The sequence below is a fragment of the Canis lupus genome, chromosome 27 (assembly GCF_048164855.1).
Source record: "Canis lupus baileyi chromosome 27, mCanLup2.hap1, whole genome shotgun sequence".
In the NCBI taxonomy this organism is placed as follows: Eukaryota; Metazoa; Chordata; class Mammalia; order Carnivora; family Canidae; genus Canis; species Canis lupus.
This window is the reverse complement of record NC_132864.1, coordinates 29,961,185-29,985,887: the sequence shown is the minus strand read 5'-3', so window position 1 is coordinate 29,985,887 and position 24,703 is coordinate 29,961,185. Positions and strand designations below refer to the sequence as shown.

Here is a 24,703-nt window from a genome sequence, read left to right as displayed (position 1 = left end):
TTTTATTGATTTTTTCTATTGCTATTTTTTTTTAAAGATTTATTTATTGACTTGAGAGAGAGCAAGAGAGAGTGCAAGCATGTGCGAGTTGGAGGAGAGGCAGAAGGAGAGGGAGACAAGCAGACTCTCCCTTGAACAGGGAGACTGATGTGGGGCTCGATCTCAGGACCCTGAGATCATGACCTGAGCTGAAATCAAGAGTCAGACACTTAACCAACTGAGCCACCCAAGCGCTCCAGTTTTTTCTCTCTATTTTTAATGTTGGGGCATTTACAGAGAGAGAAATGTACAGATCTTAAGTGTGCAATTCAATGAATTGTGACAAATAATACATATCCATGTAACTAATAAGCAAATCACGACATAGAACATTTCAAATGATGGGGAAATGATTTTTCTTGTGTAATACTTTGTTTTTAAGTATTACATGGGGGTAATGGGGGTGCCTGGTTGGCTCAGTTGGTTGAGCAGCTGTCTTCAGCTTGGGTCATGATCCTAGGGTCCTGGGATTGAGCCCCACATCCACCTCCCTGCTCTCCCTCTCCCTCTGCCTGCTGTTCCTTCTGCTTGTTGCTCTTTCTCTCTCTGTCAGATAAATAAAATCTTTAAAAAAAAATGGTACTCATGTTAAGATATTCAAGAAGTTCAAAGAAAAGAGTAAAACTTTGTCAAAACTCCAGCATCTAGAGATGGTTCTGAGTTTAATGGTTTGATAAATGTCACATCCTTCCAGATAGCACTCTGTGCAGATCCTCCCTCCATCCCTCTCTCATAGACACACACACACACACACACACACACACACACACACACAGTAGGTGATGCCACTTGCACGGAGAGACAGCAGAGGAATTCAAATCAGTGGCTCTAAGTCAACCTGGCTTCCAGGCCCAGCCTCACCATTTTTCTAACCTTGAGGACTTGGGCAAGTAACTTTTCTTTGATCCTCAGTTTCCTCATCTGTAAATAGTATAAATGATAGGACTTTTATTTGGGGTTGAGAAGAGTCAGTGAGTCCCATGGGTGGCTCAGAACAGTGCTAACCAGTGGTAGCTATTGCTTTGATAGTAGCCTTCTATCTTAGGACATAAGGTATTTGAATGAGTCCTGAATAAAGTACCTGGAGATTATTTCCAGCCATAGCTATGACAGACACTCTTGACTACATGGGTCTTCCTGGAGCCAGGATCACCCCTCAGGGTTTATAGGGCTCTTCCCTCCTTGCCTTTTTGCTGCTTCTCTCTCATTCTCAGACTTCATTACCTGAGCTTCCTGACTTGTCTTCAGGAAGGCTCAGTTCATGATGGGATTGGGTGGGTATTGCCCCTGGCAGAGGCTTTCTCTAATACCTTGGAAGTTGTATCTTCCCAGCAGCCATCCCTAACCCCTAATACATGGTCTTGATCTTGCTTCTAGGAGCTGGACATGTCCCCTGGGGACCCCAAGTGGCTGGATGTGATTGAACGTGATCTGCACCGGCAGTTCCCTTTCCATGAGATGTTTGTGTCCCGGGGAGGCCATGGGTGAGCAGACTGGGTCTTGTGGGCTGGAGGTGGCTCTGGGCCCTGTGTCTCAGGGCACAGAGGAGGCAAAATGGGTTTGGGTATATCTCAAGGGCTCAGAAGCTGAGAGCCCCAAACTCCACTTACTTTTAGAGTTTCCCTTTGGTTTGAATCTGATGGGTCTCCTTAGCTTCTTCCCTTACCTTTGGGGCAGCTTTCATTTAGAGTCCTAGAGCTTGCCTGGTCTTCTTCTGAAAACAGGTTTTGGTGGAGAGAAAGAGGGTTAGAGACAATTAGGTGGGCAGAGGGTAAGTAGGAGGGGAAAGATAGGCAGGCCAGGCCAGAGGACCAAGATAGACACCTAGGACAAAGCTATCCTATCTGGCCAAGGAGACACAGCTGCTGAATGAGAGGCCCACACTGCCAGCCCTGACACACCCTTCCCTTGAATCTGGCATCCTGCCTGGCTCTACCTCTGCTTTCTCTCTAAGCCTCTGCTCTCACGTGTCAGATAGGGTGGGACAGGGGAAGGTGCCTTCCCTGCCTCCTCTTCTCGTTTTGTGAAAGTCTCTGTGCTGCAGTGGGAGACTGACCCCTTGTTCACCACAGTCAGGTCACCAGGGAAATGCAAATTCTGAGACAGGTCTAGTCTGGTAGTGGGTGGCAGAGTCATACCTATCTTCCCTGCCGCACTTGGCCCTTCTACAGCCAGCAGGATCTATTCCGTGTGCTGAAGGCCTATACCCTTTACCGACCTGAGGAGGGCTACTGCCAGGCCCAGGCGCCCATTGCTGCTGTTCTGCTCATGCACATGCCTGCTGAGGTACCACCAGGCCCTGGACAGGTGAGTGGGTGGGCAGGGAATATTCAGCAGCAAGGCCTCATGTCTCTCTTGCCCACAGCAAGCCTTCTGGTGCCTGGTGCAGATTTGTGAGAAGTACCTGCCTGGCTACTACAGTGAGAAACTGGTGAGTGCATGCTGGGTCCAGACCTGGCCTGGGACCTGCTCTTTGTGGCCTCTCTAGGTCTTTCTTTCCACAGCCACTGTTGCCCCACCTGAAAACCTTCCCAGATTTCTGTTGCTTTCAGGCTTAAGACCCAAGACTTGCCAGGGTCAGGTCTTCTAGGCTCCAGAGTCATTGGTTCTACCCTGGCCTCCATCTTTGTTTCTAGCCATCTGGCCGTTTGGCGGGATCGCAGTTCCTCCAGTGCACCGAGTTCCTCCCTGCCTCAGCCTTGGCCTAGGCTTAAACCTCTACCCCCTTCATTTCTGTAATAACTCTCCTTTCCTTTAGCTTTCAGCTATCAGAGAGCTTTCTGTGACCCTGACACGTGGGACCTCTGGCACATGCTAATCCAGCATTTCTGGTTCTGCCATCTTCTGGGCATTTACCCACCTCTCCCACTAGCCCCTGCACTGCCCCTAGTCTCTTTGCTTCTGTGATTCATCTGTCTGTCCCTTCTCAATACATGCTCCATGAGGTGGACCAGCTACATCTGGTTTGCTCTTCATTATATCCCAGCACCTAACACAAGGTTGCCTCCCTGCAGGCAGTACCTGCCTGAGGGATGAATGAATGCCTGCCTGGAACTAGGAACCGGGGCATAGTCTGCCCTGCCTGCTTTGAGCCTACAGTCCTGGCCCCATGGCTTCACTGTGTTCCCCAGGAGGCAATCCAACTGGATGGGGAGATCCTCTTCTCACTGCTGCAGAAGGTGTCACCTGTGGCCCACAAGCACCTCAGCCGGCAGAAGATTGATCCACTGCTGTACATGACAGAGTGGTTCATGTGTGCCTTTGCCCGCACCCTGCCCTGGAGCTCTGTGCTGCGCGTCTGGGATATGTTCTTCTGTGAAGGTACCGGGCTGGGCTCAGAACACTACTGCCTCTAACCCAGCCCACAGGGGACCTCTATTTTCAGAGAAACTCCTTACAGGCCATTTTACCACCCCCTCATGCAGGAGTCAAGATCATCTTCCGGGTGGGGCTGGTGCTGCTGAAACATGCGTTGGGCTCCCCTGAAAAGCTCAAAGCCTGTCAGGGCCAGTACGAGACTATCGAGCAACTGCGGAGCCTCAGCCCCAAGATCATGCAGGAGGCCTTCCTGGTCCAGGAGGTATGGCCCACACCTTCCCATCACCACTGGGTGGGAGTGGGAGATGTGGGGGATTTAGAATTGACCTGGTAACACTCTGCTCTGAAGGTGGCCAGGCCTGTTGCTCATCAGCTCAGGATAGTGTGGAGAAACCTTATCCTCCTGTCTGAATGAGAAGACAGGGGCATAAAGAGGCCTAGGTTTGCAGGGCCTTCTCTGTTGTGAACCACTTGGGAATGAGAGGAGCTGAAATTCATCACCCTCTCTTCTTCTCTGGTATCAGATCCATGGCCTTGGCTTTATTTTCCCTTTTTTCTTTCTTTTGTGGATTTTCATCCACAAATTCTGAGCCCTCAGAGACAGTACTTAGGTGACACATAGTTAGGCAAGGGGACTTGAGTTATGGGCAGCTTTCTCCTTTAAGGCAGTGGATCTTAAGTGCCTGGCTCACCTGACACTCAGCTCTGGGACTTGTGATCACCACAGGGACCAGACCACCATTATTCCTAGGGTCGGACTTTAGTGACCAGGACTGGGGGATCTGAGGGAGAGCAGGGCCAGGTTGGGAGGCAGAGGGGAAGTTTCTTCCTGGTGCCCATCTTCCTGTCATCGCCCACACAGGTGGTAGAGTTGCCAGTGACAGAGCGCCAGATTGAGCGTGAGCACCTCATTCAGCTGCGGCGCTGGCAAGAAACCCGGGGTGAGCTGCAGTGCTGTTCCCTGCCCAGGCTGCATGGTGCCAAGGCCATCCTGGAGGCAGAGCCAGGCCCCCGGCCCACCTTGCAACCTTCACCATCCATCCGCCTGCCCCCAGATGCCCCCCTCCCTGGTTCCAAAGGCAAGCCCAAGACACCCAAACAGAGCCAGAAGGAAAAGGAGCAATGGGAACAGGCAAAGGCAAGTGGGCAGCTGGATAAGCTCCCAACCCCAAGTCAAGCCAAGGGGGCAGCTGCTGCAGGAGATGCGTGTCCCCCACAGGATGTGCTCCCCAGGGATGCAGCCCACCAAGATCCAGCCCTTCAGGACTCAGCCTCCCAGGATCCAGCCCATCACCGCTCCCAGGATTCAGTTCACCACTGCTCCCAGGAGAGTCTGACCTCCCAGGAGAGTGAGGATACATACTTGTAACCCCGGCAGCTCAGGCCTGTGGGGTGAGGCTCCACACACCCCTGGGGCTCACAGACTGACAGCCGAGGGCCTGCCCATGCTGATGGCCCAGCTGCCCGGCCCTGCGTGGCAGAGAGTCTGGCCGGCCCAGCACAGACTCTGCCTGAGCCTTTTTATTTATTTCCTCCCGAGTGGAGCTTGGGCTAGCCCACTGGGGCCGGAGGAGGTGAGGGCCAGTGAGCAGGGCCTCACTCAGCCCCTCTTCCTGGGGGATGCTCCCTAGGGCTGGGGTGCTGTGGTGAGGGGGGAAAGGGGGGTGTTCTTTATGTAAAATAGAAACATGATTTTGTACAGAAATAAAACGGCTTGTGTAGAGAGTTGGTGTGCAGCAAGGGACCGGGAAGGGGAGCCACCCTGGCGCTCAGCAGCTCTCCTCTGTACCCTAGACCCCCCAGCCCAGAACCAGAGGTCTCTGAGAAGGCTTTTGCCATAGGCCAGTCCTTATTCTGGACCCCGTTTTCCCTTACCCCATCACCTCCGCCCCGTGTCTACCAGTCTGCCATAGATGAGAGACTACAGCCTCTTAGATGCTCCAGTGCTAGCACTGTAGCCCACAGAGCTTCAGCCCAATGCTGAAGCAGAGCAACGCCTGCTTCCCAGGCTTTGATACCTACTCATCTCTGAGGAGGAGGGGCTCCTTAAGGAGGTGTTTTCAGGGCCTCGCCTGGGTTCCACTTCAGACCCCAGTAAGGTTCTGAGTGTTCATTTTGAGTTGCAAGCTGGTGCCAGGGGTCAGAGACCATGAATGCCTTTACATGGTGAGTCCAGGCCTCCATTGGACACAGAGGGGTGAGGGAAGAAGTTTGGGTCTTTGATGAAAGGCTACCTGCCGCTTCCTGAGCACTTAGCATGTGCCAGTCTGGGCTGGTTGGGTCACCAGCTGATCAGATAGGCTCTATTATTATCCCCATTTTACAGATGAGGAAACAGAGGAGCTGAATGGGAAAGATGAAGCTGGTCAATTTGCACCTAGAGCCCCCTGTGACCAGGGTGCCTGGTGATCTGGCAATGCCACTGAGGGCCCAGGCAGGCACTATGGTCACGACCTGATGACTGTCAAGGGTAAGGACACGGTGTCCCTGGGAAAGGCCCCCCTTCTGCTGAGGAAGCAGCTTTTCCAGTCAAACAATAGCGGCTGTTCCTGGCAGGCTACCAAGCTGGGCTGGGCCATGGTGGGAGGGAGTGGGAGAGGGAGGAGTAGAGCCTCCCTAGGAGTTTTCAGGCATCACAGGGCCTGGGCCTGGAACACCCTGTCATGATACATCTGGGGATACTGAGGCCTAGGGAGGTCAAGTGTCATGTGAGTCTATCAGGGCAGGCTACCCACTTCCTGCCTTCTACCCCTCACCTCTGTGGTTTCCCACCCCATTTATACCTGCCACGAGAGGCTTTGAGGACACTCCCCTCCCCCTGGCTCTCCAGGGGACAGGCCAGGATGTGGCAGCTGCAGTGTTCCTTGAGCCAGAGAGGCCAGGGAGGGAGGGTGCTGCCCAGCTTCCACCCGCCTACAGTAGAGGTTTCTGAGCAGGCAGGAGGCTTGTGTAGGCCTGCTGGGTCCCAGTCAGGCCTGAGGCCGGCTTTAACCTGTTTGGTTCAAAGCCTCAGATCTGAAGCCTGAGGATGCTCAGGCCAGACAAGGGCCCCCCAGAGCATGCTCTGTCCTGCTACAGGACCAGCCTAGGTGTGCTGATTATCTGCTTAAAACTGAGCAGAACCCAATTCTAATGTTGAAATGAGCCCAAGTTGGTCTTATAAGCCTCAGATCTGGGGCATTTGCCAATGCCCAGGGCCTCCATGGGCATGAAGCAAGCTTACATGTGCTCAGGCCAACTGGGTTCTGCTAAGAGGCTGCAGGCTTTGGGAGGCTTCAACAGGGCTCAAGTCTCAGGTCTGAGATCTGAGTACCCAGTGAGCCCCAGACACATGGGCCTGTCCCCAGAAGTCAGCCTTGAGCATCCCTGGCCTAAGCACTTAGTCTTGAAGGGTCTCAAGCCATAAGCCTGACCACCTTCATTCCCCTACCCCACAGTATGTTGCTCAGATATAAGTGGCTGGCCCTCCCCAAATCTGTACCCTAGTGTGTAAGCGCCTTCTTCCTCCATAAGGAGAAGGGGGGGAGAAAGGCGGCAGGGCCCTTGGTCGGGAGAGAATCTGAGCATCACGGGGGCTGCACAGCCTACCCCTCCATGCTCCAGGGTTTTCTGGGCAGCACTCTGGTTCCAGCTGAGCCCCGGTTCGCCTCGCAGCCCTTTGGAGCTTCAAGGTTATCAATTATTAGACCTATATATGGGGGCCTGAAGGACAGAAACAATTCCAAGACCTCCCTCCTGCTTCGGACCCTAGCGAGGAAGGCGACCCGCGGAAAAAGCGGAGCCCGGGGAGGGGGCGCGGCATGGGCGGGGCCTGAAGGACCCCCCGGGGTGGGATCAGCCCGTGATTCCCCCGAGCAAGGCTGAGGGGGCGGAGTCACCAGGGGCGGGCTCGGCGGGCAGGAACGTGAGGATTGAGGCTCTGGCCTTGGGAAGGAGGCGTGGCCACTCTGGATAGGCCGTCCGTCCGTCGGGGCGTGGCCGTCAGGGAACTGGACGCGGCATGGGGTTGGGAGGGTCTGCAGCGTAGCGGGCGGCGTGGACGCGGCCACACAGCGGCTCCTTTAAGCCCCCGGCACCGCCCCCCCGCCCCGCCCCCGGCGGCGGCCTGGGTCTGGTTGGCGGCGGGGTCGGGTCCGCGCGGACCGTGATGGAGCTGCACATCCTAGAGCACCGGGTGCGGGTGCTGAGCCTCGCCCGCCCAGGTCTCTGGCTCTACACTCACCCGCTCATCAAGCTGCTCTTCCTGCCCCGCCGCAGCCGGTGCGCGCCCGGGTTCGGGGGCACAGGTGGGGGTGGGCTCCGCTGTTGCTCTGGGACGGGGTCGGGAGATTCACGTCGCCGCGGGGAGAGCGGGAGCGGTCGGGGAGGGCCCTTCTCCCTAAGCCCCCCCGCCCCCCCGAGGCCGCCATCCGGCTTGGGCCTACCCTCCCCGGGACCGCCGCCTATCCGGCCCTGTGAGGCGCCGTCCCAGAGCCAGTTACGGCGCAAACAACCTGGGTGAGCAATGCCTAACTCCAAGTGGTGTCAAATGGGGGCAATTCCTTCCTGGCGACTGCGGGGAGCTTCTTCCAGACGCCCTCCCGTCGGGTCAGAGGGGCTGGTCTAGGGCGCCCAAAGTCCGATGCTCCCGGGGGCTACGGGGGCGTAGCCGCGGGCGAGCCTCTTCTCCTTCCGGGAACCGAGGGTCGGGAGCTCCCGCAGAGGTCGGGAGGCGAAAAACAGTTCGTGATTCCGGTGTTGAAGCCCACGCCCCACTGGCCCGGGGAGAAAACTGAGGCTCGAGGGGGCAGGGAGGCGTCCTGCAGGGGTCTTTCCGGGCGCCTGGAGCGAAGTCCTGCACGCCCCTTCCGCCCAACCCAGGCTGAAGATGCTCCCCCCGCCTCCAGGTGCAAGTTCTTCAGCCTGACGGAGACCCCCGAGGATTACACGCTCATGGTGGACGAGGAGGGCTTCAAAGGTGGGGGCTGGGCCGGGGAAGGGTGGCGTGCTCCCCTCTTTGCGATTCTCACTAGATCCTGGAATCCAAAGTCCCAAGAGCTGGAGCCTTGAAAGCAGATGGGTCTGGGTTCGAATTCGCCTCCACTGCACACTGGCTGTGTGCCCTTGAGCAAGTCATTTCCTCCCACTGAATTGTTTGTTTCCTCTTACGTAAAATGGGTATAGTTGTGGTTCTGATCATAGGGTCCCATGAAAACTTTATAGACAGGGCTGTGAAGGGCACTTGGCAGCCTCAGGCCAGTTGCAGGGCCAGTTTAGGGCAAGAATCAGAGGTTCCTATTGCAGTTATATTCCCCCTGGCCATTATTTCTCCCTGCACTTATCTCTCTGGTGCCGGTCACCCCCTCCCTGGCTGGTCTGGGAACTCCAGGAGTCTGAGGGTTGGAAAAGGAGTGCAGGAGCAGGCAGCCAGCCCATGTCCAGGACCTGGGGGGCCTCCTGGCTGCTGCTGTGGCCTGGACACCAGCCTGTTTTCTCCCTGGTCCCTGAAGCTGACATCTGGCTCCTACTCCTGCCAGCCTGACCCCTCTTCACAGGCCTGGAGTCGCAGACCACGAAACTGAGGCTCGGCCCATACTTCACTGCAGCCTTTTAGACTTTAGTTTCCCCGTTTGTACTGCAGTAAAGTCTGGGTCGGCTAAGGGAGAAAGGCTTCCTTCAGCCAACCTGGTTTGTTGGCGCCCCCTGCTGGTGCCACATGGTATAAAACCTCTGTTAGTCTAAGAAAAGCTATCATGAGGTGTATACTCTCAATCCCATTTTACTGATGAGGAAACTGAGATCTGGGAGGTTAAATCATTGACCTCGGGTCAACAGCAAGTAAATGGTGAAGCCGGGATTTGAACCCAGGTCTGTCTGACTCTGGAGCTCCAGTCTTAACTGGGAAGTTTCCATCCCTAGCAGGCCAGCACCTGAAGCACTTCTCAGTTCTTGCATACATGCAGCTCAGGAGCAGAACTTGGGAGAGGGAGACAGCCCCAGTCTCCAGACCTGCCATTACCTTCGTAGAACCCCCCCACCCCCAATTCCTGGACAGACAGGGAAGCCAAGGGGCAGGGGCCAGCCCAGTAGGCCCTGACCTGGTATATACTTCCTGCTCACAGAGCTACCCCCATCTGAGTTCCTTCAAGTGGCTGAGGCCACATGGCTGGTGCTGAACGTGTCATCTCACAGTGGTGCAACCGTGCAGGCTGCCGGAGTCACCAAAATTGCCCGCTCGGTCATTGCACCACTGGCAGAGCACCATGTGTCTGTCCTGATGCTGTCCACTTACCAAACGGACTTCATCCTGGTGAGTTTTCTGCAGGCTCCGGGGCAGGGTGGGCATGGGTGCCTGGGGACTCGTGTTACATCCTCCTCTTTTGGTCCAGGTGCGGGAACAGGACCTGTCCGTGGTGATCCACACGCTATCCCAGGAGTTCGACATTTACCGGGAAGTGGGCGGGGAGCCTGTGCCTGTTGCCAGGGATGATTCCAGCAATGGCTTTCCCCGTTCGCAGCATGGTGAGGCTACCCTCACACCCAGACCTAGGCAGGGCCTCTTCCCACGGGGGCCCTTCCCTTATGAGAGCTGGTCTGTGGACGTGGGGATACCGGCTGACACAGACTGCCTCACAAGATAGGGAGATGTGGTGGAGAAGAGGGTTCCTGTAGAGCAGGACCCTACCCTCCACCCAGGCCCCTCCCTATCTGGCCACCAGGGGGCGCCCCAGCCCACAGTCGCCCTAACAGTAGTTCTCTGCCTGGTCCCTCCTCCCAGGGCCCAGTCCCACGGTGCATCCCATCCAGAGCCCACAGAACCGCTTCTGTGTCCTCACATTGGACCCTGAGACACTGCCAGCCATCGCTACCACGCTCATCGATGTCCTCTTCTACTCCTACAGGTGAGCTGTGTTCTCATGCCGTTGCTCCCTATGCCTACCACCTTCTGCTTGTTCTGTAACTCGTGCCCTGTTCTGTATCTTGGGTTCCTGGCAGCCTGTGATACCCATGTGCCCCTCACTGATGTTCAGGGAAGATCCCAATGCCACAGCTGCAACCCTTTCCTGTAGTGTAAGCTGAGACACCCCTGACCCAGGCCTTAGGTCGGACCCTCTATCAGTCCTGGGGTCCAGCATCTTTGAAACAAGCAAGATTCATCGTCCCCTCCCACCCCTGTCCAATCCCCATCAGGGTATCAGGGCCCTCAGACAGGGGAGGAAAGTGGCCCAGAGATGGGAGGAGATGCAGTGGGCTGGGTACCCCGAAGAGCACTTGAGCCTCCTGTTCTTTTCTAGTGCCCCCAAGGAGGCAGCCTCTGGTGGTACTGGACCCAGCTCCATTACATTCTTTGCCTTCTCCCTCATTGAGGGCTACATCTCCATCGTCATGGACGCTGAGACGCAGAAAAAGTATGTGACTCCTGAGCCCCAGGTACCACAGATCCCAAGGCCAGCCCTAGGGAGGGAGGAAATGGAGCATCAGACTCTGAGGTCACTAGGTCAGCCTGCTTCCAGGGGCTCACATTGGGGCAGGGAGGGGATGGGTGGGTGCCCTGCCCACTACCCACCTGCCTTTCCAGATTCCCCAGTGACCTCCTGCTAACCAGCTCCTCAGGAGAGCTGTGGAGGATGGTGCGCATTGGTGGACAGCCCTTGGGCTTTGGTAAGGGCTGCTTCTTGTGTGTTGGGGACTTGGGGAAGATCTGCGAAGGGGGTGACCAGGATGATGTACATGGACTCCTTCCCCCTGCCCCAACCCTCAGATGAGTGTGGGATCGTGGCCCAGATTGCAGGCCCCCTGGCTGCAGCCGACATCTCTGCCTATTACATTAGCACCTTCAACTTTGACCATGCCTTGGTAAGCACCGTGGGGTGGGCTCCTGGAAGGACAATGAGGCCCCGGAGGGTGGGAGGGGGAGGGTGCAGAATGTAGTCCAGGAAGTTGACATGGCCCTGATCCCTCCCTCTACCCACCTGCCCACAGGTGCCTGAGGATGGCATCAACAGTGTCATTGAGGTCCTTCAGCGACGGCAGGATGGCCAGAGCTCCTGAGGCCTCCACACTCTCCCTTCACCCCAGGCTTCCAGAGACTTCTCTAAGCTATTTCCTCGAGCTCTGGGATGAGCCTTCCCCACCCCCATTCCTGCCGGGGGACCCTCTCCTTCTGCTCTCTGTATATAAGCTGCGTGCAGGCACCGGCTCTCACGTGGACATGCGTGTCTGCCCACGCAGGGGAACACGGTGCTCTGGGCTTTCCTCCGGGAACCCCTCACCCCATCACTCCCTGCGCGGCCTCAGTGTTTGCACATTCCCTGCCTGAGGCCCGAGCCATCCCCTCTCAGCACCCTGGGCCAGCCACTCCCTGGACAGGGTCCTTATCTCCGTTCTGCCTCTGGCTGGGTTGCCTTCCCTGGCCAGGTGAGTTCTGACAGTGCCTGCCCCTCAGGGGGCCTCCAAGAAAAGTATTTTTACATCTTTCTCCCTTTTTTATTGACTTGTTAATAAAGGGCTTGTAGTTCTAAAGGGTTGGGCTGTGGTCTATAGGGGTTGTCTGAGCTCAGACAGGGCTGCTCTGCTGCTGCTCCCAGCCCCTCTACCTGAAGTCTGGGTCTGTCCCTATGTACCTGACTCTGGCTGGGCTCACCTAACTCAATTCTCACCTCAGGGAGAACTGAACCTTTGAGAAGTGAAGTGACTTATTCCCATGCAGGGCTACCTGCCTCTGAAGCCCATCCTCTTCCTTCCTTCCTTGCTGCTTCTGGAATAGCCCAGAAAGTTCTGAACATGGTTAGAGACTCTGAGACCCTCTCACCTAGAGATAGATCCTCCCCGCTTCCCAGCCTTTCCTGCCACCTTGGGTGTGACTGGCCTGTTGTGAAACCCCTCAAGGAGGGCTCCAAAGCACACTTCTTCCAGGCTGCTGCCTGCCTGCTTTTGGACAATGCCTGAGTCCTGGAGGTCCCTCACAGGAGTCCCTGTTGGCCAAGAGATCAGTTAGTTCTTGTCACCACGGCTCTCCTGGAGTAGTAGGAAGAGGGGGCCAGCCAGAGTGGAGACCTGAGAGTCCAGGCACTGGGCTTCCCCTGGCCAGGACAGGGGCCTGGAGGCCACCTGGAACCCACTCTGCCTTCAGAGGCTGCCTTCCTGGTCCAGAGACTTAGCACATGTGGGCCTGGGTCTCCTGTCACAGAGGGGCTGCTTCATTGCTCCATGATACCGGGCTTCCACTGTGGGCCAGATGGGACCCTAGAGATGTGCTGGGGAGGTTATCAGGTACCCTCAGCCCAGACCCACCCACATTCAGGAAAGGAAGAAGGGTGTGACTTCGGCGTATTTAGAGGTCACAGTGTCTCCCCAGAAAAGGCAGAAAGGGGGCCAGGCTTCTGGCAGTGTGCCCGCCCTGCCCCTGGGAACCCAAGGGGCTGCAGATCACAGGAGCAGAACGCACAGCCCAGCCCGGTGAGTGAGTGGTCGGGGACACTTGGCCTGCCCCTTCCCTTCAGACTCCATTTCTTCACATGTATCAAGATCTAGGAGGCAGCTTTTTTAGGACCCCTCTACTTTTTGACACTGGAAAGGGGCATTGCTTTGTATTTTGATGTCAGGGGGTGGAGTGAGGAGTTCTGGCCTCCCTCTGGAGGGCACAGCCTGGACCCTGGGTCAGAGGATGTTCGGGCTGAGTAGGGGCTTTAGAACCAGAATCCTTGGGGCTCCTGACCTGAGAGCTCCTGGGCCCCACATTCATCTTTGGGGGACGGGGGGTGGAGGGGTCTGTCCATCTGTCTGCTTGTGAGTCACTGCCTGATTTAGATGTTTCTATTATCATGGCTTTCCAGGTACATTAGGGCTTTGCCCAGTCCTTCAAACCAGGTCCTAATCTGGCAGCAGTTAGTTCTTGTACTGCCCACAGGACTGGCCTGGGGAAGGGGCCCCCCTGGGTAGTCTGACTTAGAGCCAGGCCTAGAGCCCATGTGTGTCTCTTTGCCACATGTGTGTGGGTCTTGGTGGAGGGTTTTATTCCCAGGGCATTAGGGTCCTTGGGGGTCACTGGGTCAGCTTGGCCTTCAAGAGGTTATAAATGAAGAGATCTGCTCTGGGATTGCCAGGGATACCAGGACCCACCTGGGGTGAGCCAGGGTTTGGGAGGTGACTGGGGCACACTCACCTGAGAGGGGGACATGACCCTGGACCTCACATGTGGCTGATGCTCTGGATGCCATCAGATAGGCTTTAAGCTGTCCCAGGTTGAGGTAGGGGCTCACAGAATCACCTCTTTGACCCACCCGGGTCCCTAGAGAGTTCTAGAACAAAGGAAGCCAGTCTGGTTAGCCCAGGCCTGGACCTGGGCTCAGCTTGGGTCCTTTATAACGGAGGTTGGGGTGCTCACTAGAGCACAGTCCACATCCTTGTCCTTCCAGTCATGGGTGCCCCCATTCACTTGTCTACATCAGCACAGCCATTCCTGAGTGCTAGGATAAAGGCCCCAGACTGCAGAGCCTGTGTGCCTATCCTCATAAAGATGGCAGTCTGTGCCTGAGGAAGGCCCTGTCCACAGTCCCTTGGGGACTAGGAAGGTGCTCTCAGCCCTCAGACTGCCAGCCCAGTGTCTGGCGTCTGCTGGGAGGATGTGCACCTGGGGGTCGGGAGAGGGGTTATTCTTGGATGGGTGGGGACAGGAGATGAGGAAAGCTCAGACGGGTCAGTCAGTGGCTTGTTTCCACCCTCAGATTTTACCTGCCCAAACAGTGGAAATGACCTTGTAAGTCCTCCTTGAAGTTATTTGAGCAGAAATTCAGTGTTCAAAGTTCTCATCCCCACCCCTGCCAGGCAAGTCTGTATGGTCCCAAGCTTGTTGCCAAGTTGCTCCAAAAGCTGTTTTCTTGGTCCTGTGTGGAAGGGAGAATAAACCCATAACCCTCTCAGATGTCCCACCTGGCCCCAAGATCCCACCTGGTGGGAAGGGACCAAGCAGGAGACAGGAGGGCAGCCCCATTGGCAGCTAGCTGACTGCGAGTACAGAGAAGCTGATTCCCTGCTCTGTGCAAAAGGTGGGAGATGTTCTCCATTAATTCACATATTCAACACACGTTCTCATTATCCATCCCCCCTCCTTTACATAAGGGGAAGAGAAGTGAAGTGACTTGCCCGGGGTCACAAAGCTGGATGTGGTAAAACCAGAATTCAAAAAGGTTAAAACTGGGGCCATAGGGACGCCTGGGTGACTCAGCGGTTGAGTGTCTGCCTTTGACTCAGGGCGTGATCCCGGATTCCCCGGGATTGAGTCCCGCATCAGGCTCCTTCCATGGAGCCTGCTTCACCTCCCTCTGCCTGTGTCTCTGCCTCTCTTTCTGTGTCTCTCATGAATCAATAAATAACATCTTAAAAAAAACGGCCATAGCCTCGGGAGGTCCCCTGGGGGAAGGGACACTAGCTGAACCCTAAGGTATAGGGATGATTTTGCAAGATTCCTCGCAATCCCAGCTGTCTGCGTCGGTGGCTGGGTGTCTGCTGGTGGCAGCGAATGTGTGGGCAGGCACGTGAGGCCTGGCCCCTGGCTCTTTCCTGACCCTGGGCTGGGCCCAGGGGGTGTGTTGCAATGGCCATGGTTTGTCTCACTTTCCCAGGCAGGCCCTGGTTCTGGGGTTCTAGAGCCGACGGTGCCTCACATGGGGCTGCCCAGAGCTTCCTTCTTGGGGAGGGAGTTGATCATGGTGCTATGTGGGTATCCACACTTGTAGTCAGAATAGACCTCTGTGTGCATCTCTACAGACGAGCCTGTTTTGGCTAGAAAGTGTGTATGTCTGTCCACATGTGTGTGTCCTGGTGTGTACTTGTGCTGTATGGCCATCCATGCATCCAATTTTGTATGAACATCAGGTGTGCATCTGGCTCCGTTTCTGCACGTGTCCCGGGGATGTATGGCTGAAGTGCATTTGGGCCTGCATGTGCACATGTGAACATTTGTGGTACTGGTTTCTGTAGGTCTGCTTCTGTATGTCCGTGTGTACCGGTACGTGCATCTGCATCTTGTGTTTTTGTGCTCACATATGTGTACGAGGGGACCCTCCTGTCCACTTTCCTTCTCTGGACCCACAGCCTCTCAGGCCTTCCTGCCTTTTCCTAATCTCAGGAGGCCCAGCTTCCAGTAGTCACTGGGGGTCTGATGGGCGGTGCTGGGTACTCCCCAACTCCACCCCTCGACCTTCATTCTCTGCCCCAGCAGCCTCAGCCTCCCCAGTCTCCCTCCTACCTCTCTGCCCACTCCTCCTCTGTCCCTCCTCTTCTGTCTGCAGCCAGAAGCAAGCCCAGCCTGGCTTTTTGCCTCTCAGTCCGGCCTTCCGCCATGACCCAGAGAAATCCACACTCCCCCTCCCACCCATCAGCTTCCCAGCCTCTCCATCCTCTTCCCAGGGCCCTGATTCAGTCCACAGAAATCCTCCCCTGAGCTTCCACAGACTTCCTACTGGTCTCCCTGTCATCTGGCTGCACAAGTGAATTTTCCCAAGCAAAATCTTAATGTGTCCCCTTCCTGATCCTTGCTCCAGAGGTCTGCCTTTGAGACCTCCTGGCTGCATCAGCTCTCCCGACTGCTGTGCTGTGCAGTGCCTTGCTCTAGACTTGGTCTCCCCCAAAGCTGGGAGCTTCCCTGGGACAGCTGCCAGACCCTGTCCTGAGCTGGCATGCCCTGGCCTTTTTTTTTTTTTTTTTTTTAAAGATTTTAAATGTATTTATTCATGAGAGACACACACACACACACACACAGGGGCAGAGACATAGGCACAGGGAGAAGCAGGCTCCATGCAGGAAGCCTGATGTGGGACTCAATCCTGGGTCTCCAGGACCACACCCTGGGCCAAAGGCAGATGCTCAACCCCTGAGCCACCCAGATGTCCCTGCCCCTGGCCTTTTAAGTGGAGGTGAGCCTTCTCTAAGTCAACAAACAAGAGCTCTCGGACAGGTGCTAACTAGGCAGTAACAGGAGGGGCTGTGGGAGGCCTCTGACTCTCTCCTGCTCCCTTATAGCTGACTCACTGCTTTCCAGCCCCTTGGTTTTCCTGGCATTGCCCTGTTTTTAAGCTCTGCCTTAAAAAAATTTTTTTGTTGTTTTTGTTGTTGGGGGACTCCTGGGTGGCTGAGAGGTTGAACATCTGCCTTCAGCTCGGGGCATGATCCTGGAGTCCTGGGATTGAGTCCCACATCAGGCTCCTCAGAGGGAGCCTGCTTCTCCCTCTGCCTCTGTCTCTGCCTCTCTCATGAATAAATAAAATCTTTAAAAATATATTTTTTAAAATTGAGGTGAAAGTCATGTAATCCATAACTGACCATTTTAAACTGAATACCTCAGTGACATTTAGCACATTCATAATGTTGCGCAACCACTACCTGTGGAGTTCTAGAATGTTTTGTCACCCCAAAAGGGAACCCCATACCCGTCAATCAATAGTCATTCTTCATTCCCTTTCCCACCAGCCCCTGACAACTGCCAATCTGCCTTCTATCTCTGTGGATTTCTCTATTCTGGACATTTCACATAGACAGAATTATACAATATGTGACTTTTGGCTTCTCACTTGTTTGACTCACCCTAATGTTTTTGAGGTGTATCTAGGCGGTAGCAAGTATCAGTACTTCATTCCTTTTTGTGGCTGAATAACATTCCATTGTATGGACATAACCACTTTTTTTTAGTTCATTATCTGTTGATGGACATTTGGGTTCCCACCTTTTGGCTATTAAGCTCTGCCTTCTTGGCTGTGGGGGCACCCAATATTTATGTTTACTGCCATATTCTGCTTCTCTTCCTTCCTAACATGCTTGTTCTGTGGACAGGGCTCACCTGGCCCCAGCTGGCATCGAATGTACACCAGTAGGCCTTTGGACAGAGTAAGCTTTGATGGCCTTTTCTCTCCTTGGAGCTGCAGGATCTGTTTCTTTTTTTCTTATCAAGATAAACACCCCAAGTTTCCTTAGCATTTCTCCAAGAATAAGAAGGGGAAGGTAGCAGGTCTTCCACAGCACTTGTCCCAGGTCATTTCCTCTAGGCATTCCTGCTATCGAGTCCTACCTCTGTGTCTGGACTTCCCCTCCAGACCAGGGCTGTCATTTGTAGACAGCCCTATGGGGACCCTGGCTGGTTCCTCCCATTTTCCTCGAGTTGCTTTCTCTGCTGAGCAAAGGTTCTGAGCTTTTGCAGCAGCTGGCACCAAGAGAAGGCTCCAAACCCATCCCACTTCCTCCCTGGATACCCTCCACCCCTCTGGCTTCCATCCTCATACTGGTACAGGACAAAGGACTCCCCACTGCAAGTGCCAGGAAACTAGCTCAACTAGCAGAAAATGGGCTGACATCATTGTCCTGTGTAGCTGGGACTAACCATGGGGTTGGTTCTGGCTTCAAGCAGAGAGATCAGGGGCTAGAGAAGTTGCTTGGCCTCTGTGGCTGTGCTGGCCATATTCTCACCCACTGGACAGGACTGCATCCCACCCCACGGAGCTGAAGTGACTTTTCACAGCGCCAGACCAGCAACATCCCAGCTCAGAAACCCTGAGCCATGTAAGGAAGGCCTGTCTCTTGAGTCTGACATCAGTCTTGGGAAAGGACTCGGCTTGGTTCTGCTCAGATCGCAGGTACAGTGCTAGACTGCAGGGTACCATGAAGGCCAGGCTGGGTTGGGCATTCCCCACTATGGGCCTGGGATGAGAAATGAACAGGCTGACAAAAGGTGAGTTTCTAGGCCCTCGACATGTAGGATATTGACTTATGTGTTTATTCACCCTTCAAGACCTAGATAGAAAAAGGCATTCACAACAAAGTCACTTACCTGTATGCCTAATCTTTCTTGCTGATCTATGCCCCATACTTAGCCTGGTGCCTCTGACACATACAGTGAATTACTTAAATATGTGTTGAATGAGGGACCAGAAAGTCACCACAGGATTTGCCCAGTTTTGCAAAATATGGGATTGTCTGCTTTAGTGAAGACGGGCCCCTTTCTATGAGGCTGTCAGGTGCTGCTTATGTGGAATTCATTCTGAAGTGAATTCTTTAAAGGAAGTAGGAGAAATGCCTTGTCTTTTTCTTTTTCAGTTCTTTTTCCAGGAAAGTGTTGAAATCTGCAGTGGGTGAAAGAATTGAATTCACTTAACAAAATATCATAAAGGAAAAAGTCAGCGTCTTTAAAATCAAGGCTTCCTAAAACAGATCACGTGCTTTGGTGTATTGTGAGTGATATAAATCTGATTTCCCTGGGGAAAGGTGACCAAGAGAAGTCATGAGAAAAGCTCTAAGAGAACCTGTTCCTGCCCAGCATGAGTTTGGCCTGTACTTCCAGAGGCCTGGCTGCAGGTACACTAGGTGGCAAAGGCATACATCTGGGTTCCACAGCCTGGGAGTCACGGCTGACCTTTCCTGAGGCTTCTACAGATGGCCACATCTGTTACGGCCATGCTTTCATCCAGTCACTAAGGATTTGTGGAGCACCTACTATATTACATGGTCTGTGCTGTGTCCTGGAGATGCAATGGGGAGCCAGAACCACAGCACACACCCTCTTGGAATTTTGAGTGGGAGGGGCAGGGATCAGCCTGGGGGGAGGAAAGTCAGTGTAGGCTTCCCTGAAGAAGTGAAGCTTGGACTGGACCTTGATGTCTGGGTGACAGTTCATTCAGTAGGAAGAGATTCAGGCAGGGGGAACAGCATATGCAAAGGCCATGGGGTGAGAGCTCTGCTCCCCTGAGGGACTGAGGAAGGTCAGAGAAGGCAATGGGCTAGAGAGGTGTGGGTGAGCCTGGGGAGGTGGACAGGGCCTGGTAGGTGTGGTAATGACCTTGGCCTTACTGAACATCAATGTGAAGCCAGGGAAGTGTTTTAAGCAAGAGGATGGCACCAGGCTGTGTTGCACAAGCCCCCCAAGAGGGGCTGCAATGGCAGGAAAGCCATTTTGTGGGTGGCTCCATTTCCTTCTTGCCTGGCTTCTTCTCTGTTAGAGTTCCAGCCAGACTTGCTCTTCTCTCAATTAGACCTCTGCAGTCTTGCTTGCTCGGCACCTCATGCAATTCCCTCCACTTGGAATTTGTAACATCTCTTTCCTGCATTTCTGCCAGTTAGACTGGCATTTTCTTTCAGACCTGTAGAAATTCTCTCTCTCTCTCTCTCTCTCTCTCTCTCACACACACACACACACACACACACACACACACATACACACACCCCGCCATCACTCCCTGGCTGGCCCTTGATGGAGTTGATCTCCATCTTCCCACTGGGAAAGCCATTGCAAGTTTTTTGAGCCATGTGGCTGTATCAGTTCTAGGCAAGCCGCCGTGCATGTGGTGTGCTGGCTAGTCATGTGGCCCTAGGACAGCTGCCTGAGCTCAAACTTGCCTTTGCTCACTTCCAGCTGTGTGACCTCCTGCCAAGTGCCCCAGCTCTCAGGCCTTCCCCAACTACGGGATGGAGACAGTGATCTCTCTGAGGATGGGATGGAAGATTCCCAGAGCCAGCCTGTAGTAGATGCTCAGAACTGATCTCGCACACAGGAGAGCTCCAGAAACATGTCTGATTATTACCACTGGGCAAACAGCACATGCCTGAAGCACCAAAACATTTTTGGCAAGAATGTAATGTTTCAAAATAGGCATTGTATGTTGTTATCATGAGAAAAGTCAGGATTCCATCAGGCTTCCTGATCCTCGTTTAATGGTTACAGTTTTTATTTACATCTCAGGGGCTTAGAGCCATTAAAGGACCCCATGGGGCTCTGTAGGGTTCTAGGCCCTCTGGGTTCATCCCTCTGGTCCCTCTCTGAACCCAGGGTTCAGAGAAGATATGGTGAGGGGGTAGTTGTTTTAGGCCAACCAGAGAGAGGATAGTAGAGCAGTGCTATGATCTCCTGGTCATCCCACCTCAGAGTAGATGCATCCACCTAACCCCGCTGCTGCAGACAGTGACTCCTGAACAGATGGTAGTTCTTTCTCACCCTTTCTCTCTGCTGCGCTTCCCTGAACAGATATTCAGGCCTTTGGAAGGGGGTTCAATTACTCAATTTGGGAGAGCCACTGGGTACACGCCAGGTTCTGGAAGAACTCAGTGTCAGGTCTCAAGGCAAAGGATCCTCCAGTGCAGGGTGACCTCCTTGGCCTCACGGGGAGAGCCCTGGTAGATCCTTGCTCACCCTGGGGTTTATGTAACATCTTTCCCAATCGTCCTCAAAGCCAGTCTATGACATAAGCAAATGTGTGCCTTTGTCTGCCGTAGTGTCTGGTGGGTATTTACGAAGTACTAGCTATGGGCCAGGTATTTGCTTGCATTATTCACACGCTCACTGTCCTTTAGAGGTAGCATTTGCTGCTGCATTTTTTAAAATAGATACTATCAAATTTCTCACTCTAAGTGTATAATTCAGTGGGTTTTAGTATACTCAGAAGATTATGCAACCATCGCCACTATTTAATTCAAAAACACTTTCATCACCCCAAAGGAAACCCCATGCCCATTAGCTATAAATCCTATCCTCAAACCCCTTCAGGGCCTGGCAACCCCTCCTCTCCTGTCTGTCTCTATGAATTTACCTAGTCTGGACATTTCATACAACTGGAATTGTACAACATGTGGCCTTTTGACTGGTCTCTTTCACTTAGCATCATGTTTTTGAAGTTCATCCACATTGTGGCATGTATCGGGACCTCATTCCTTTCTGTGGCTGAATAAGATTCCATTGTATGGATAGACCACATTTTAAAAATCCATTTTCTATCGATGGACATTTGGGTCGCTCCCACATTTTTGGCTTTTTTGAATAAATTCTGCTATAAATATTTTGTGCACAAGTTTTTGTGTGAACATATGTTTTCAATTCTCTTGGGTGTACATGTAGATGTGGAACCATTGCATGTATGGCATCTCTATGTTTAAGCATTTGAGGGCCTGCCAGACTGTCTTCAAAGCGGCTGCACCATCTTGCATTCCCACCCGCAGTATGTGAATGTTTTGATTTTCCCATGTCCTCTCCAGCACTTGTCGTATCTGTCTTTGATGATGACTGCCCCAGTGGGTATGAAGAGGTATCTCACTGTGGTTTTGATTTTGCATTTTCCTGATGGCTAATGATGTTGAGCAGCTTTTTATGTATTTATTGATCATTTGCCTGTTTTGAAGAAATATCTATTTCTCCTTTGCCCATTTTATTTTTATTTTCATTAATTTTTTAAAGATTTATTTTTGAGTTAAAAAAAAAGATTTATTTTTGAGAGAGAGAGAGAGCACATGCGAGAGAGAGCGAGCAGAGGGGAGGGGCAGAGGGAGAGGGAGAGAGAAAAGTAAGCAGATGCCACGCTGAGCACAGAGCCTGACAGGCCACTTGATCTCATGACCCGAGATCATGACCTGAGCCAAAACTAAGAGTTGGAGGTTTAACCACTGGACCAACCAGGTGCCCCTATTTTATTTTTTAAAAGATTTATTTATTTATTTTTTTAGAGAGAGAGAGAGTACCTGTGCATGCAAGCAGAGGGAGGGGCGGAAGGTGAGAGAGAGAGAGAAAAAGAGAAACCAGCAGACTCCCTGCTGGGCGTAGAGCCTGATGTGGGGCTGGATCTTACCATCCTGGGATCAGGACCTGAATGGACGCCCAACTGACTGAACCACCCAGGTGTCCCCTCCTTTGCCCATTTTAAAATTGGGTTGTCAAAAAAATAAAAAATAAAAAATATAAATAAATAAATAAATAAATAAATAAATAAATAAATAAATAAATAAATAAATAGGGTTGTCTGGGACACCTGGGTGGCTCAGTGTTTGAGCATCTGCCTTCAGCTTAGGGTGTGATCCTGGAGTCCTGGGATCGAGTCCCACATGGCTCCCTGCATGGAAGCTGCTTCTCTCTCTGCCTGTGTCTCTCACGAATAAATAAATAAAATCTTTTTTAAAAATGGGGTTGTCTGTCACTTGATTATTAAATTGTGCCACTGCAGTCCACAGGGGAAACTGAGGCTCAGAAAAAGGATGCGACTGGGTCAACACTGTAGATTGAGAATGGTATCTGGGTTGGTGTCTACCTTCCACCCTAGCAGGTCAAGGGTCACTGTCTCTCTCCCAGATGAGTGGCCTCCTGCCTCCAATTTTGGCCCATCCTCCAGGCCACCCCAGGTCCTGTTCTTGCATTTAAAGCAGTAGAGCCCCACAGCCGAAGGGTGGGCCGGAAAGACAGAGGAACAGCAGTTCTGAGGAACCAAGCCAGTCCTCTTTCCCCCTCCGAATCACGCGGACCCAGCTGACGTGGGCCGGGAAGAGGGGACGGCCCAGGGCCTGTGGTTGGGGGAGCCTATTTATAAGGCTGGGCATGTTGCAAGCCCTTCCTGCTGGTGAGAGGGACGTCACTAGGCGCTGACCTCATCAGAAATGCTGACGCATCTTCCCCTCATGCTTTGCTCAGGTGGCCAGCCGGGTCTCCTTACCTTGGGGCCACTCCCTGTCCTCCTGCACATCACTGTCCCCTCCCACTAGGCTCTGGACACTCCCCCATCGTCCCTGCTCCCTGAAGCCCTCCAACCATGCCCTCCTCTTGTAAGCTGTTGCAGGCTGAAGTTGATCCCTTAAATTCATGTGTTAAAGACCTAACCCCACGGTACCTCAGAATGTGGCTATATTTGGAGATAGGGTCCTCAAAGAGGGGAGGTACCATGAAGTCATGGAGGTGGGAGCCCTAATCTGATATGACCGTGTTCTTCTAAGAAGAGGAGATTAAGACAGACACACCGGGGCGCCTGGGTGGCTTGGCAGTTGAGTGTCTGCCTTCAGCTCAGGTCATGATCCCGGGGTCCTGGGATTGAGTCCCGCATCAGGCTCCATGCAGAGAGCCTGTTTCTCCCTCTCCCTATGTCTCTGCCTTTTTCTCTGTGTCTTTCATGAATAAACAAAAATCTTAAAAAAAAAAAAAAAAAAAAAGACACACAGACTGAGAGACAACCATGTGCGGAGATAGTGAGAAGGCAGCCGTCTAAAAGCTGAGGAGGGAGGCTGCAGGATGAAATCGACCCTGCTCACACCTCAGTCTCAGACTTCTAAGCTCCAAGATGGCTTGTTGTTTAAGTCCTCTTGTCTGTGCTATTTTGTTATGGCAGCCCGAGCAAACTAATCCATAAGCCTCTTTGCCTTTGGTGGCCCTCGGCCCCATGCTGCACCTTGGTTTGCTGCACGCTCAGAACATGGTCTTTCAGACTTGACCGCCCTGGTTTGAATGCCCCCTCCTCGTAACTGTTCCCACCCAGGGCAATGTGGGGGGTGGGGGAGTAAAGGCATGTAGCTTTGCCCTGAGTGTAGAGGTTGGTCCTCAGTGGCTCGGGGGGGGGGGGGGGGGGGGGAGGCAAGAAGCTCTCCTGCCAGATGTGGCTTTCCAGATGTGGCCTGGCTTCTCAATTTCCTCATCAAAGGGAGCCAAAGCATCCTTGCCCGGCTGCTCTCCCTTTCAGGCCTGCTGCAAGATGAGATCAGGGATGTGAAATGAAGAAGGATCCCAGCTTGGCATGGCCCCCAGGAAATGGGGGTGGCAGCCCCAGGTCTTGCGGGGGTGGGCAGAGATGAGGAATTGAGCAGAAGTGACATTCTCAGGAGGAGAATCCAGAACTAGCCCTCGGGGGTGGTGATGGTGGGTGTGGTGAGCACTGTGCTGGGGTGCCAAGGAGGGCGTGGGGGGTGAGAACCAGCCTTCTGGGCATGAGGGTGTCTGGTTTTGCTCACTACGGGACCCTCAGCACTTAGGAGCGACTGGCTCAGAGTAGGGCCAAATGAAAGTCTGTAGAACAAATGAATGAGTAATGCAGGGGAGAGAGCAGGTGGGAACAGCCCTCTGGTGGTCAGGATAGGTGTCGCAGACAGGGATGAGCAGGAGGGTGTCACCTCTCACTCTTTCTGGCCATCTCAGCTTCCCTGTCCAGGCTCCAGAGGCCCAATGTTTTCCCCAGCTGACAGCTTCCAGAAGTCCCACCCCGGTTTCCCAGGCTTCTGAGGCCCTCCTTCTTACCGGGCTCCTGAGGGGACAGGCCAAGGACCCTCTTTCAGGCCTGGTAGATATGCTGGCGCTGCCTCTCCTCCTTCTGGTCTGCCCTAGCCCAGGCCTCACTTTACCTTAAGCAGAGTAACAGGTTGACGAGAGAGGCGTGGTGTCTAGGGCTCCTTCACTGTGACGTCCCGAGGTCTTCGAGAAGCAGAGGACCAACCCACAATCACTATCTTTCAGAGAAAGTGAAACCTGGTCCCCAACCGTCACCACGGCGACTCCCCCACCCTGCTTCCCCTCTGAGCTCACAGCTTCCCCCGTAGCTTCCTCCGCCCCCAACACTACCCCTCAACAGCTAGTACTTGGAATTAA

General features: G+C 53.6%; 2 protein-coding genes across 5 annotated transcripts in view; both read left to right on the top strand.

The window, feature by feature from the left end:
- The window catches only part of TBC1D10A (TBC1 domain family member 10A), a 32,099-nt gene extending 27,017 nt beyond the window's left edge, over positions 1–5,082 (top strand). For all 3 annotated transcript variants that reach the window (XM_072803206.1, XM_072803205.1, XM_072803207.1), the window contains exons 4-9: positions 1,417–1,523; positions 2,211–2,325; positions 2,405–2,470; positions 3,171–3,360; positions 3,465–3,619; positions 4,220–5,082. In XM_072803206.1, coding sequence (XP_072659307.1) covers positions 1,417–1,523; positions 2,211–2,325; positions 2,405–2,470; positions 3,171–3,360; positions 3,465–3,619; positions 4,220–4,726 — 1,140 coding nt within the window. In that variant the 3' untranslated portion in view covers positions 4,727–5,082. The remainder of the gene's footprint in view (positions 1–1,416; positions 1,524–2,210; positions 2,326–2,404; positions 2,471–3,170; positions 3,361–3,464; positions 3,620–4,219) is intronic.
- Positions 5,083–7,374: 2,292 nt separating this feature from the next.
- Positions 7,375–11,859, top strand: CASTOR1 (cytosolic arginine sensor for mTORC1 subunit 1). Of its 2 annotated transcripts, none has more exons than XM_072803208.1 (9): positions 7,375–7,617; positions 8,244–8,314; positions 9,459–9,646; positions 9,726–9,858; positions 10,115–10,238; positions 10,632–10,745; positions 10,916–10,998; positions 11,099–11,193; positions 11,320–11,859. In XM_072803208.1, exons 1-9 carry the CDS (start codon positions 7,505–7,507, stop codon positions 11,386–11,388), a joined length of 990 nt encoding a protein of 329 aa, XP_072659309.1. In that variant the 5' UTR covers positions 7,375–7,504; the 3' UTR covers positions 11,389–11,859. The 2 variants fall into 2 exon arrangements, with proteins under 2 accessions (XP_072659309.1, XP_072659310.1); XM_072803209.1 differs by having other exon boundaries at positions 7,450–7,643; positions 8,218–8,314.
- The last annotated feature ends 12,844 nt before the right edge of the window (positions 11,860–24,703 follow it).